This window comes from Petromyzon marinus, chromosome 80 (genome assembly GCF_048934315.1).
Source record: "Petromyzon marinus isolate PM22_M1 ecotype Great Lakes invasive population chromosome 80, UKy_Petmar_22M1.pri1.0, whole genome shotgun sequence".
Taxonomy (NCBI): domain Eukaryota; kingdom Metazoa; phylum Chordata; class Hyperoartia; order Petromyzontiformes; family Petromyzontidae; genus Petromyzon; species Petromyzon marinus.
In genome coordinates, this window is record NC_133746.1 from 10,323,149 (window position 1) to 10,338,843 (window position 15,695).

Genomic DNA, 15,695 nt, shown 5'->3' on the forward strand with positions numbered 1-15,695 from the left:
TATGGGTTGACTTTCTGTGCCAGGCTAGGTGCAGGAGGAGGTCACGGGACAGACCCTGCAGGTGCCATGCACTGACTTCTGTGCCAGGCTAGGTGCAGGAAGTCACGGGACAGACCCAGGTGCCGCGGGTTGACTGCTGTGCCAGGCTAGGTGACAGATCTCCCGCACACCAGGCGAGGTAGTTAACATCTCCTAGCCACCGTGGTGATGAGAGAGATATGAGAGAGACGCAGACTCCAAATCGGGGCAGAGGTCTGATGGCCCCCGGATAGTTGAGCCAATGGAGGAGCTCGGCAGGGCGGCGGGGGAGAGACGTGGCGAGGTGCGCGCAGAAAGCGATGGCGTCGGAGCCGGGTCAGGAATTGGGGGGAGGGGGGGAGTCGTAGTTCCAGTGGTAACCCCCTGAGGCGCAGCGGCAAGGCAGGCTGAGCGCCGGGAGCGCGTGGAACCGGTGATGCCGCAGCCAGCCAGCCAGACCGCCCCCACCTCCCCCCAGTAAAACAAAAAAAACCCCAATCTAATAATCGGCGCGGCTTGTGCCCGAATTAACGCAACCGATGGCAATTTGTGACCGTGTGTTCAACTCCGCCCGCCCCGCCCACCTCTCTGGTCTTCGCACCCTGATAGGCTCGCAGCGGTGATGACATCACCGTCTACGCCCCGCCCTGCCCATCTATTCATGACGGAAACGGGAGGATTTCTACACAGCTCTGGCTGTCGCCTGATGATGCTGGTGGTTGTCGTCGTCGTGATCGCCAGGGAGAAACGTCACGGTTACTCGAATTGTAAACGTGTGTTGTGGGTTTACTGCACTATACACGACACTATACACTACACTATGAATGTAAACGCTGCTGTGGTTAGTGCTGAATTGGTATACTGCAATCTTGATTTGAAGTTTTCACGACTGCAGGAATCCATACTCTTTGGTTCTTTCGGTAAAGTCACGTGGAAAAATCACAATGGTTCGCGACGTTTCGATCGCCACACAAGCGATCGATCGCTTGTGTGGCGATCGAAACGTCGCGATCTACTATAATTGTCGCTTTACTCTTCAACACGCACACACACACACCGGTCAGTGCTGAACAAACGAACAAGTGAACTAATTGAAGCAATTGGCGGGACCCCGGGGTCCCATCACTGCCCCCGGGGTGGGAAAATCCGCGTAGCGACACGAGTCTTGTCGCCTTACCGACAACAACAAAACTAGTGGTCAATCGATTGGCCTCGTCGAGAGCTACTCGGGGACGCTGAGTTTCGTAAAAAGTTGAAAAATTACGCAAATGCGTTAAATTCACCGCCTTGGGCTCGGTGGGGCTCGCCTTGGCAAAGAAGCCGAGGGTCGACGGCTGACCGGAGGGCGGCGTTGCCGCGCGCGACCGCGGCGGACGCCCCCCCGGGCCTCGCGTTTGGCCGGTGGGGTGGCGCCCGTCGTGTCGAACGCCGCCTGCTGCTGCTGGCGCTTGTTGGCGCGAGTCTGGGCGGGCGGCGCGTTGCTGTCGGGATCGCGGGTGGGTGGACTGAAAAATAATTATTATTATTGACCTGATTTTTGCGGGGGGACCCCGGGGTTCCCGCCAAATGATTCAATTGGCCACGGTTTGCTTGCGTGACACAAACCCCTCACTGATTGGCCGTGTCGAGTGGTGGTGGCTGGCGGCGGCGGCGTTTTACGCCACACGTTTTACGTTTACGCGAGGCAACCCCCTGGGATCGTATCGGTCGCGAAAGCCGCCCGCTACTGCTACCTGTTAAACCGTGAAAACCTAGGCCGCATTTATATCAGAATCGGGATGTATCGAACGGGGCCCTCTTTAAATAACATGACCCAACATTCGTGCCGTGTCAATAATAACTCCGCGCGTGTGCGTGGCCCGACGTTCCGGGCAATGGCCCTTCGTGGCACCAAGGCCAGGAGGGAGCGTGTGGATAATACGAGTTGGGAGACAGTGAGTTACGTCTACAGAGCATGAAGAACCAGTGGCATCTACATCTGCAGAGCATGAACCAGTGGCATCTATATCTGCAGTAGGTGAAGAACCAGTGGCATCTACATCTGCAGAACGTGAAGAACCAGTGGCATCTATATCTGCAGAACGTGAAGAACCAGTGGCATCTACATCTGCAGAACGTGAAGAATCAGTGGCATCTACATCTGCAGAACGTGAAGAACTAGTGGCATCTACATCTGCAGAACGTGAAGAACCAGTGGCATCTACATCTGCAGAACTTGAAGAACCAGTGGTATCTGCAGTAGGTGAAGAACCAGTGACATCTACATCTGCAGAACGTGAAGAACCAATGGCATCTACATCTGCAGAACCTGAAGAACCAGTGGCATCTCCATCTGCAGTAGGTGAAGAACCAGTGACATCTACATCTGCAGAACGTGAAGAACCAGTGGCATCTACATCTGCAGAACATGGAGAACCAGTGACATCTACATCTGCAGAACGTGAAGAACCAGTGGCATCTACATCTGCAGAGCATGAACCAGTGGCATCTATATCTGCAGTAGGTGAAGAACCAGTGGCATCTACATCTGCAGAACGTAAAGAACCAGTGGCATCTATATCTGCAGAACGTGAAGAACCAGTGGCATCTACATCTGCAGAACGTGAAGAATCAGTGGCATCTACATCTGCAGAACGTGAAGAACCAGTGGCATCTACATCTGCAGAACGTGAAGAACCAGTGGCATCTACATCTGCAGAACTTGAAGAACCAGTGGTATCTCCATCTGCAGTAGGTGAAGAACCAGTGACATCTACATCTGCAGAACGTGAAGAACCAGTGGCATCTACATCTGCAGAACCTGAAGAACCAGTGGCATCTCCATCTGCAGTAGGTGAAGAACCAGTGACATCTACATCTGCAGAACGTGAAGAACCAGTGGCATCTACATCTGCAGAACATGGAGAACCAGTGGCATCTACATCTGCAGAACGTGAAGAACCAGTGGCATCTACATCTGCAGTAGGTGAAGAATCGGTGGCATCTACATCTGCAGAACGTGAAGAACCAGTGGCATCTACATCTGCAGAACGTGAAGAACCAGTGGCAGCTACATCTGCAGAACGTGAAGAACCAGTGGCATCTACATCTGCAGAACGTGAAGAACCAGTGGCATCTGCAGAACGTGAAGAACCAGTGGCATATACATCTGCAGAAGGTGAACCAGTGGCATCTGCAGAACGTGGAGAACCAGTGGCATCTACAGCTGTAGAACGTGAAGAACCAGTGACATCTACATCTGCAGAACGTGAAGAACCAGTGACATCTACGTCTGCAGAACGTGAAGAACCAGTGGCATCTACGTCTGCAGAACGTGAAGAACCAGTGGCATCTACGTCTGCAGAACGTGAAAAACCAGTCACATCTGCAGAACGTGAAGAACCAGTGGCATCTACATCTGCAGAACGTGAAGAACCAGTGGCATCTACAGAACATGAAGAACCAGTGGCATCTGCAGAACGTGAAGAACCAGTGGTATCTGCATCTTTCGTAGATGAAGAACCAGTGGCATCTACATCTGCAGACCGTGAAGAACCAGTGGCATCTGCAGAATGTGAAGAACCAGTGGCATCTACATCTGCAGAACGTGAACCAGTGGCATCTACATCTGGAGAATGTGAAGAACCAGTGGCATCTACAGAACGTGAAGACCCAGTGGCATCTACATCTGCAGAACGTGATGAACCAGTGGCATCTGCAGGAGATGATAAAACATTTAAATCCATTCTCCCGTGTTTAGCGTCCACGCCGTACGACGCGTTTGAACCGGCAGGGAGGAATGTTGGAACAGCAGCAGCCTCTGGAACCGAACGCGTTCGTAAGTAGAGGATTCCCCGTGTCAATATTTTGAATAAACTGGAACGAGGGGGCGACCACGTGGTGGGGGAAGGGGGGTCCTGGGGGAGGGGGGGGCCTGGTGGAGGAGGAGCCGGGCCCTGGTGGAGGAGGGGAGGTGCCCTGGAGGGGTAGGGGAGGTGCCCTGGAGGGGTTGGGGAGGGGCCCTGGAGGGGCCCAAGAGGGGTAGGGGAGGGGCTCTAGAGGGGGAGGGGCCCTAGAGGGGTTGGGGAGGAGCCCTAGAGGGGCATGGGAGGGGCCTGAGGGAGAGTCCCTAGAGGGGGAGGAGCCTTAGAGGGGTATGGGAGGAGCCCTAGAGGGGTATGGGAGGGGCCCGAGGGAGGGGAGGGGCTAAAGTTGGGGGGGGGGGAAGAAAAACCCCTCCGCACTTTTCCCGCCATTCTCCCGCGACGTCATCGGCACCGCACCCACTTCGAACCTCGATCCGCGTTTCCCATTGGTGCGAGCGCCGGTCACGTGCGGTAACGGTCACGAACGGGGGGTCCAAGCCCCTCCCACCTGTCCCGCCCCCCCCCCACCTGCCCCGCCCCCCGCCCCGTGGTGGCAAAAGGCAACGTGGGCGAATTAAAATAAATAACGTTATCACTTAAAAAAGTTGTAACATTGGGATAAGAAGACGACAACAAAACGTCGCCCGATTTAAACAACACAATGAGCCGCTTCCCGGTGTTTACGAGAGTCGCCGCCAAGCTGGATTACCTCAGCGACGGCGAAGACGACGAAGGCCCCGGCACCCCCCCCGACCGGGAGGCCTCGAGCCTCGGGGTCGCCTCGACACCTCCGCCGGGCGCCTCGCACCGAGGCCGGCGAGTCGCCCAGGCCACGCCGGGCTTCCTCGACGGGAGTCGCGAGGCTCTGTCGTGTTGGGACGCGTCCATGGAGTCGCCGTCGCCCGTCAAGGCGAAGCGGCCGCGGCCGACGCCTTCGTCGTCGGCGGGGGAGGCGTGGGGGCGAGGGGGCGACGCAGGTGGGCACGGCGCTGGTGGTGGGGGTGATGGTGGTGGTGGGGGTGATGGTGGTGGTGGTGGGGGTGATGGTGGTGGTGGTGGTGCTGGTGGTGGTGGGGGTGATGGTGGTGGTCCTGCTGGTGGTGGTGGTGGTCCTGCTGGTGGTAGTGGTGGTCCTGCTGGTGGTAGTGGTGGGGGTGATGGTGGTGGTCCTGCTGGTGGTAGTGGTGGTCCTGCTGGTGGTAGTGGTGGTGCTGGTGGTAGTGCTGGTGGTGGTGGGGGTGATGGTGGTGGTCCTGCTGGTGGCAGTGGTGGTGCTGGTGGTAGTGGGGGTGGTGGTGGTGGTGGTCCTGCTGGTGGTAGTGGTGGTGCTGGTGGTAGTGGGGGTGGTGGTGGTGGTCCTGCTGGTGGTAGTGGTGGTGCTGGTGGTAGTGGTGGTGGTGGTCCTGCTGGTGGTAGTGGCGGTGCTGGTGGTAGTGGGGGTGATGGTGGTGGTCCTGCTGGTGGTAGTGGTGGTGCTGGTGGTGGTGGGGGTGATGGTGGTGGTGGGGGTGATGGTGGTGGTCCTGCTGGTGGTAGTGGTGGTGGTGGTGGTCCTGCTGGTGGTAGTGGTGGTGCTGGTGGTAGTGGTGGTGGGGGTGGTGGTGGTGGTGCTGCTGGTGGTAGTGGTGGGGGTGATGGTGGTGGTCCTGCTGGTGGTAGTGGTGGTGGGGGTGATGGTGGTGGTCCTGCGGGTGGTAGTGGTGGTGCTGGTGGTGGTGGGGGTGGTGGTCCTGCTGGTGGTAGTGGTGGTGCTGGTGGTAGTGGTGGTCCTGCTGGTGGTAGTGGTGGTGCTGGTGGTAGTGGGGGTGGTGGTGGTGGTCCTGCTGGTGGTAGTGGTGCTGCTGGTGGTAGTGGTGGTGCTGGTGGTGGTGGGGGTGATGGTGGTGGTCCTGCTGGTAGTAGTGGTGGTGCTGGTGGTAGTGGGGGTGGTGGTGGCGCTGTTGGTGGTGGCTGTGATGGTGGTGGTGCTGGTGGTGGTGCTGGTGGTAGTGGGGGTGGTGGCGCTGTTGGTGGTGGCTGTGATGGTGGCGGTGGTGGTGCTGCTGGTGGTAGTGGGGGCGGTGGTGCCGCTGCTTGTCAACATGTGGAGGCAGGGGAGTTGTTGATTACCTCGCCCGGTGTGCAGGAGGTCGTGGGTTCGATCCGTGGGAAGTTGTTGACTACCTCGCCTGTTATGCATGCAGGAGGTCGTGTGTTAGATCACTGGGTAGTTAACTACCTCGCCTGGTGTGCAATGAGGTCGTGGGTTAGATCACTGGGTAGTTAACTACCTCGCCTGTTATGCATGCAGTAGGTCGTGTGTTAGATCACTGGGTAGTTAACTACCTCGCCTGTTATGCATGCAGGAGGTCGTGTGTTAGATCGCTGGGTAGTTAACTACCTCGCCTGGTGTGCAATGAGGTCGTGTGTTAGATCACTGGGTAGTTAACTACCTCGCCTGGTGTGCATGCAGGAGGTCGTGGGTTAGATCACTGGGTAGTTAACTACCTCGCCTGGTGTGCAATGAGGTCGTGTTTTAGATCACTAGGTAGTTAACTACCTCGCCTGTTATGCATGCAGGAGGTCGTGTGTTAGATCACTGGGTAGTTAACTACATCGCCTGTTATGCATGCAGGAGGTCGTGTGTTAGATCACTGGGTAGTTAACTACCTCGCCTGGTGTGCATTCAGGAGGTCGTGTGTTAGATCACTGGGTAGTTAACTACATCGCCTGTTGTGCATGCAGGAGGTCGTGTGTTAGATCACTGGGTAGTTAACTACCTCGCCTGGTGTGCAATGAGGTCGTGTTTTAGATCACTGGGTAGTTAACTACCTCGCCTGGTGTGCATGCAGGAGGTCGTGGGTTAGATCACTGGGTAGTTAACTACCTCGCCTGTTATGCATGCAGGAGGTCGTGTGTTAGATCACTGGGTAGTTAACTACCACGCCTGGAGTGCAATGAGGTCGTGTGTTAGATTACTGGGTAGCTAACTACCTCGCCTGTTATGCATGCAGGAGGTCGTGTTTTAGATCACTGGGTAGTTAACTACCTCGCCTGGTGTGCATGCAGGAGGTCGTGTGTTAGATCACTGGGTAGTTAACTACCTCGCCTGTTATGCATGCAGGAGGTCGTGTTTTAGATCACTAGGTAGTTAACTACCTCGCCTGGTGTGCAATGAGGTCGTGGGTTAGATCAGTGGGTAGTTGGTAACTACCTCGCCTGGTGTGCAGGAGGTCGTGAGTTCGATGTGTGGATCGTTAACTACAATGCATGCGGGCGATTGTGGGTTAGATCCGTGGGTAGTTGACTTCGTCGCCTGCTATGCATGCAGGATGTCGTGCATTCGATCTGTGTGGTAGTTGCCTCCAATTAGCACGGTTGGCTACGTACTCTAAGAATTAACTTCAACATTAGGATCAGAATATTGATATTCATCTTGATTTGAAGCTTTTGTCGTGACTGCAGGTGGCAGGGTGGTGGATGGAGGTGCTGGTGGTGGCAGGGTGGTGGATGGAGGTGCTGGTGGTAGCAGGGTGGTGGATGGAGGTGCTGGTGGTGGCAGGGTGGTGGATGGAGGTGCAGGTGGTGGCAGGGTGGTGGATGGAGGTGCTGGTGGTGGCAGGGTGGTGGATGGAGCTGCTGGTGGTGGCAGGGTGGTGGATGGAGGTGCTGGTGGTGGCAGAGTGGTGGATGGAGGTGCTCGTGGCAGGGTGGTGGATGGAGGTGCCGGTGGTGGCAGGGTGGTGGATGAAGGTGCAGGTGGCAGGGTGGTGGATGGAGGTAGCTGTGGTGGAGACCGTGGTGGTAATGGTTGCCGATGTGCCGGTGTCGTTGTGCCGTGGAGCAGGAGAAGCGGCAGCCTCGCCGGGCACCCCCCCTCACAAAACCTTCCGCTCACTGCGTCTCTTCGACACCCCGCACACTCCCAAGGTACGTGACGACCTCCGTCGTGCGTGCGTGTGTGTCAGTGTGTGTGTCAGTGTGTGTGTCAGTGTGTGTGTCAGTGTGTGTCAGAGTGTGTGTGTCAGAGTGTGTGTGTGTCTCAGTCAATCGACCCGTGGCACCTGGGTCTGCCCCATGACCTCCTGCCAGCGACACTTCACGTGGCCTCAGGGTGCACATAGCCTGGCACAAGCGTCATGGGGATGTCACCGCCACTTAGTGGTGAATGGCGGTTGTTGTTGTTGTGTCAGTGTGTGTGTGTGGTCTGGAGTGATTGGAGGGCATGGGCCAGATCAGCTCAATAACAACAGTAGGAGGCTGCTAGATTTTTGTGCAGCCCATGGGCTTGTAATTACCAACACGCTGTTCCGGCATCGGTGCATCTACACAACATCATGGATGCATGCCGGGTCCAAGCAAGAACATCTGCTGGACTACATAGTGACGGACCAGCGGATGCGAGCCCATGTCCTTGACACCAGGACCTACCGTGGAGCTGATCTGCCCTCTGGTGGTGGGTGTACACCCAGGACCCCATTCCAATCTAAAGTGGCTTGGTCTCAGCTGATGAAAGTTGCAAGCGAGAATTTCATCATCGTTTGCAGCTGGCGTTGGCATCGTCCCCCACTCCTCCTGATGTCGAGGGTAAATGGGCGAGGTTTAGTACTGTGACTCATGTAGCTGCAATAGCTGCTTTGGGTACGTGGTCCAGACCTCCCCAGAGACCCTGGCTGACAGAGGAGATGTTCAGGATAGTTGAGAAAAAGCGACAGGCCCACTGTCATCGGCTACAGAATCCCACGTCAGAGAATGAGGAAGCTTACAGCAGCCTTCGCTCGGAGGTTTGGAGAGCCGTGAGGCGCTGCAAGGATGAGTGGTGGTCGCGGGTTGCTGAGGAGATGGAGTCTGCCTCAGTAGCCCGCGATCACAAATCTCTATTTAACTCCATCAAAAAAGTAACCTGCAGCGCCACACCTATTACCATAATTAAGGAAAAAAACGGTGATCCAATCTCCGACCCCCAGGAACAGGTTTGCAGATTTGCTGAGCATTTCTGTGAGGTCCTGGGGGAGGGGAAACCCCTCAGCCAGGAAAACATCGTGGCACAAAGTGGGGATGACCCTGCTGAGGCTGCGGTGCCTCAAATATTGGAAGAAGTCACCCCTTGTGAGTGGCTGGCTGAGGTGCCATCTGTTGAGGAAGTACTGAAAGCGATCCGGAGTCTGAGACCAGGAAAGGCACCGGGTAGAGACGATCTCCCAAGCGGAATGCTGAGGGAGGGTGGCGTTTGTGCACAGACTGCCCTACATGACATCATAACAACAGTCTGGACCACTGGATGGGTTCCGCAGGATTGGAAGGATGCCTTGGTGGTCCCCCTCTTCAAGAAGGCGGACCGCACAGACTGTAACAACTACAGGGGCATCTCACTCCTCAGTGTGCCGGGAAAGGTCCTGGCAATAATTATTCAGTATCGCCTTGCCAGGCACGCTGAGGGGAGACTTGCGGACCCCCAATGCGGTTTCAGGAAAGGGCGGTTCTGCACAGATGCCATGTTTTCTGTCCGTCTGCTACAGCAGAGGAGTAGGGAATTCCAACAAGACCTACATCTCTGCTTTATTGACCTGATCAAGGCCTATGATACCATCAGTAGGCCTGGGCTCTGGGTTGTTCTTCGTGCTTTTGGAGTCCCTGACCCTCTGCTCACGATCATTAAGGACCTTCATGATGGTGAGCAGACCCTGGTAAAACTACGTGGCCAGGAGTCAGAGCCATTCCCTTTACACCTTGGGTTGCGACAGGGATGTCCTCTGGCTCCCACATTATTTAACATCTATTTTGACCATGTAGCTCGTGAAGCCTTCAATAGCTGTACCAGGGGAATCTCCATTTGGTACAGATATAATGGGAGGCTGATCGATGCCCGGGTGCAGTCAAGGGATGGCTCCCTATAGCTCAACCACGTTATGTATGCCGATGATTTGGTAATAGCTACTCATTCAGAGGAGGAGTTGGAGACGCTGCTGCTGAGACTGGAGCGTGCCACTAAGAGATGGGGCCTTACCATCAGCCCCACCAAAACTAAGCACCTGCCTGGGTATTTTGTACCATTGGACACTCCACCCCCACAACTCCCAATCGGTGATGGGACAGTTGTGGAGAAAGTGGAGAGTTTCCCATACCTGGGCAGTTTGCTTATGACCGGCTCCAGTTTAACAGCAGAGGTCTCACTCCGAATCAGTCGAGCGGCAATATCTTTTCATCGGTTGCGTAACGCTGTGTGGAAGCTACCTGGTCTGTCGCTCCGCACTAAGCTTCAGGTCTTCTCGGCCACGGTCATTCCCTCCCTTCTCTACGCTTGCGAAACGTGGACCCCCTTAATGGAACATCTTCGCCGGTTAGAAACATTTAGGCTAGCCTGCCTACGATCCATCCTGGGTTTAACCAGGCTGGATTGTGTGAGGAGCTCACAAATCCTTGAAAGATCTGAGCAAGGTCCCATCGGTGAGCTCCTCTGGCAGGCAAGGCTGCGTTGGCTGGGTCATTAGCCCGCATGCCCAGCCACCGCATGCCGAAACAGCTTTTGTTCGGCCGGATCGAGGGGGCTGAACGGGCGCGGCACGGGCCTGAGAAGAGATGGAGTGATGTGGTACAGGAGGACGTGGAGCTGAGTGAACTTGCCGATGACTGGTACCAGTGGTTTCAAGATTGGCCTCTGTGTAGGAGGCTTGTGAAGGATGCTACTGGGCAGTTGGAGGCGGAGCGCCGAGTGGCTAAAGCACAGCAAGTTGGCACAGTAGGGGGCACAGGTGGTGCATCAGCCAGTCATCTCGGTCAGTCGACCCGTGGCACTTGGGTCTGCCCCGTGACCTGCTTGCGGGCGTTCGACACTTCACGTGGCCTCAAGGTGCACATGGCCTGGCACAAGCGTCGTGGTGACGTCACCGCCACTTAGTGGCGAATGGCGGTTGTTGTTTGTTGTTGTGTGTGTGTGTGTCAGTGTGTGTGTGTGTGTCTGTGTGTGTGTCAGTGTTGTTTGTCAGGGTGAAGCGGTCGTGTAGCGGTTAGCGCGCTGCACTATGAACCCGGCAACCCGGGTTCGATTCCTGCTCACGGCCAACACCAGTGACGATTATCTGAACCGGTCAAGGGCCTCCCCGAGGTCGACTCGGCCTCAAATTAGTACCTGGTGCGGTGTGTAAACATCGCCACTGAGGAGACAAAGGCGGCCGGGTGTGGTGCTGGCCACCCACCCCCTCATGTGCCGTTCTGGCCTTCATAGGTGCTCGCTAACAGCACTTGCCCCAACAGTCTGTTAAGGCTGCACGGGAGATATTTATCTTTGCGGGTGCACAAGGTGACTCGGCATCTGTGCAGCACAGGGGCAGCTGCCACTGGGGGCGCGGGGAGGTTCCCCTTTTCAATGTGTTGAGATGTCAGGGGGAGCATCGTAGGTCAGCCTCGTTGCAGATTACATCATCGTCATCATCGTAGGCCAGTTCTGTTGCAGATTACATCATCGTCATTATAGTCATCAGTGTCATCATCGTCGTGATGGTGGTGGTGACGGTGGTGGTGATGGTGGTGACGGTGATGGTGGTGACGGTTGTGGTGATGGTGGTGACGGTGGTGGTGATGGTGGTGACTGTGATGGTGGTGACGGCATTGATGGGTGACGGTGGTGGCGGTGGTGGTGACGGTGGTGATGGCGGTGATGGTGGTGGTGGTGGTGGCGGTGGTGGTGGTGACGGTGGTGGCGGTGGCGGTGACCGTGGTGGCAGTGGTGGTGACGGTGGTGATGGCGGTGATGGTGGTGGTGGTGGTGGCGGTGGTGGTGGTGACGGCGGTGGTGGTGACAGTGACGGTGGTGGCGGTGGCGGTGACGGTGGTGGTGACGGTGGTGGTGACGGTGACGGCGGTGGCGGTGACGGTGACGGTGGTGACGGTGGTGGTGGTGGCGGTGGTGACGGTGGTGACGGTGGTGACGGTGACGGTGGTGATGGCGGTGACGGTGGTGATGGCAGTGATGGTGGTGACGGTGGTGGTGGTGACGGTGGTGGTGGTGACGGTGGTGGTGGTGACGGTGGTGGTGGTGACGGTGGTGATGGTGACGGTGGTGATGGTGGTGGTGACGGTGGTGACGGTGGTGACGGTGGTGATGGCGGTGGTGGTGACGGTGGTGGTGGTGACGGTGACGGTGGTGGTGGTGACGGTGGTGATAGCGGTGGTGGTGACGGTGGTGGTGGTGACGGTGGTGGTGACAGTGACGGTGGTGACGGTGGTGATGGTGGTGACAGTGACGGTGGTGGTGGTGATGGTGGTGATGGTGGTGACAGTGACGGTGGTGGTGGTGGTGACGGTGGTGACGGCGTTGATGGGTGAAGGTGGTGGCGGTGACGGTGTTGACGGTGGTTGTCTACTTCTGTGGCCGTGCTTCCCCCCCAGAGCCTCCTCTCCCAGGCCGCTCGTCTCCGCCAGGGAGGCCCGGCAACGGTTGGCCCGGCAACGGTTGGCCCGGCAGCGGGAGGCCCGGCAACGGGGGGCCCGACAACGGGGGGCCCGACAACAGGGGGCCCGAGCCCCTTGGGGGTGCAGGAGGAAGGGAGCCCTGCAGTCAACGTGAACCCCTTCACCCCGGACGCCCTGGAGGCCGCCCGAACCCTGGGCCCCCGCTCGGGGGTCAAGAGACCTCGGTGCTCCAACCCCGTGTGAGTACAGCCTGTACACTCGCACGCTATACACTGTACACTACGTTGCATACACTATACACTACATTGCAAACACTACACACTACGTTGTATACACTACACGCTACGTTGTATACACTACACACTACGTTGTATACACTACACACTACGTTGTATACACTACACACTACGTTGTATACACTAAGTTGTATACACTATACACTACGTTGTATACACTACACACTACGTTGTATACACTAAGTTGTATACACTATACACTACGTTGTATACACTAAGTTGTATACACTATACACTAAGTTGTATACACTATACACTACGTTGTATACACTACACACTACGTTGTATACACTATACACTACGTTGTATACACTATACACTACGTTGTATACGCTACACGCTACGTTGTATACACTACACGCTACGTTGTATACGCTACACGCTACGTTGTATACACTACATACTACGTTGTATACACTACACACTACGTTGTATACACTATACACTACGTTGTATACACTACACACTACGTTGTATACCCTACACGCTACGTTGTATACACTATACACTACGTTGTATACGCTACACGCTACGTTGTATACACTACACGCTACGTTGTATACGCTACACGCTACGTTGTATACACTACACACTACGTTGTATACACTATACACTACGTTGTATACACTACACACTACGTTGTATACCCTACACGCTACGTTGTATACACTACACACTACGTTGTATACGCTACACGCTACGTTGTATACACTACACACTGCGTTGTATACACTACACACTACGTTGTATACACTATACACTACATTGTATACACTACACACTACGTTGTATACACTACACACTACGTTGTATACACTATACACTACGTTGTATACACTACACACCACGTTGTATACACTATACGCTACGTTGTATACACTATACGCTACGTTGTATAGACTACATTGTATACACTACACACTACGTTGTATACACTATACACTACGTTGTATACACTACACACTACGTTGTATACACTACACACTACGTTGTATACACTACACACTACGTTGTATACACTACACGCTACGTTGTATACACTACACGCTACGTTGTATACACTACACACTACGTTGTATACACTATACACTACGTTGTATACCCTACACGCTACGTTGTATACGCTACACACTACGTTGTATACGCTACACACTACGTTGTATAGACTACACACTACGTTGTATACACTATACACTACGTTGTATACACTACACACTACGTTGTATAGACTACGTTGTATACACTACACACTACGTTGTATACACTACACACTACGTTGTATACACTATACGCTACGTTGTATACACTATACACTACGTTGTATACACTACACACTACGTTGTATACACTATACACTACGTTGTATACACTACACACTACGTTATATAGACTACTTTGTATACACTACACACTACGTTGTATACACTACACTACGTTGTATACACTACACTACGTTGTATACACTACACACTACACTACTTTGTATACACTACACACTACACTACTTTGTATACACTATGCTACATTGTGTGCACTAAACGCTCGATACACGGCAGTACTATACATTGTACATGCTCTGGACACTACACTATACACTACACTATACACTACACTATACACTACTATACACTACACTACTATACACTACACTATACACTACACTACTATACACTACACTATACACTACTAGACACTACACTATACACTACTAGACACTACACTATACACTACTAGACACTACACTAGACACTACACTATACACTACACTATACACTGCGCTACTATACACTGCGCTACTATACACTACACTATACACTGCACTACTATACACTATACTACTATACACTACACTATACACTACACTGTAGACTGTGCAAACGTCACTGAGTGCTTCTGTGTATCCGTGCAGGGCCGACATGGAAGATGTGTTAATAGACGATGAAGACACTTTACCGGCAAAGGTACCGTGCTTGTGTGTTGGTGTACACGTGTGTGTGTGCGTGTGTGTGTGCGTGCGTGTGCGTATGTGTGCATGTGTGTGTACGTTTGTGTGTGTACGTGTGTGTGTGTGTATATACATGTGTGTGTATACGTGTGTGTGTGTGTGTACGTACGTGTGTGTGTACTTACGTGTACGTGTGTGTGTGTATACGTGTGTGTATACGTGTGCGTGCGTGTACGTGCGCGTGAACGTGTATACGTTTGTGTGTGTACGTGTGTGTGTGTACGTACGTGTGTGTGTGTATACGTGTGTGCGTACGCGTGCGTGCGTGCTTACCTGTGTGCGCACGTGTGTCTGTACGTACGCGTGCGCGCGTACCTGTGCGTGCGTGCGTGCAGAGGCTGCCCCTGCGCATGAGCAACATGCGCTCACGCTACGCCTCCGAGTTCCACGAGGTGGCGCGCATCGGCGCCGGCCACTTCGGCTCGGTGTTCAAGTGCGTGAAGCGCCTGGACGGCTGCCTCTACGCCATCAAGCGCTCGCTGCGACCCCTCGCCGGATCCGTGGACGAGTACGCGGGGGGCCACGGCGCTACGCGCGACACGCACACGCAATGCGTGGGGATCGGTGGCTTGCTCGCGAGCAGGGCTTGCCCCCGACGGGAGACATTTGGCTTTGTCCGAGTGTGTGTGTGCCCGCGTGTCTCTCTCTGTGTGTGTGTGTGTGTCTGCGTGCGTTGCGGGGAGCGGTGGTGCAGTGTAGCGGTTAGCGCTACGCTGCGCTATGAACCCGGTGACCCGGGGTTCGCTTCCCGCTCACGGCCAACACCGGCAGTGACGATTATTCTGAACCGGTCCCTGGGCCTCCCCTAGGTCGACTCGGCCTCAAATGAGCACCTGGTGCGGTGTGTAAACATCGCCGCTGGGGAGACAAAGGCGGACGGGCGTGGTGCTGGCCACCCACCCCCTCGTGTGCCGCAGTGCCGGCAGCCTTCGTAGGTGCTCGCTAACAGCACTTGCCCCTCCAGCCTGTTAAGGCTACACGGGTGATCTTTGTCTTTGTGCGGTAGTGCTACTGACAGAGGATGTTTCTGTGTGTCTTTGTGTGTGTGTGTGTGTCTGCGTGTGTGCCTGTGTGTGTCTGTGTGTCCGGGCGTTTGTTTCTGTGTACGTGTCTGTGTGTATCTGTGCGCGTGTCTGTGCG

At 54.9% G+C, this 15,695-nt stretch overlaps 1 protein-coding gene across 1 annotated transcript in view; it reads left to right on the plus strand.

The window, feature by feature from the left end:
- Positions 1 to 4,357: 4,357 nt before the first annotated feature.
- LOC116957667 (wee1-like protein kinase 1-A) overlaps positions 4,358 to 15,695 on the plus strand; it is a 29,285-nt gene continuing 17,947 nt past the window's right edge. The window contains exons 1-5 of the mRNA XM_076057310.1: positions 4,358 to 4,840; positions 7,690 to 7,772; positions 12,231 to 12,493; positions 14,460 to 14,511; positions 14,891 to 15,063. Of these exons, the coding sequence (XP_075913425.1) occupies positions 4,525 to 4,840; positions 7,690 to 7,772; positions 12,231 to 12,493; positions 14,460 to 14,511; positions 14,891 to 15,063 (887 nt within the window). The 5' untranslated portion in view covers positions 4,358 to 4,524. The remainder of the gene's footprint in view (positions 4,841 to 7,689; positions 7,773 to 12,230; positions 12,494 to 14,459; positions 14,512 to 14,890; positions 15,064 to 15,695) is intronic.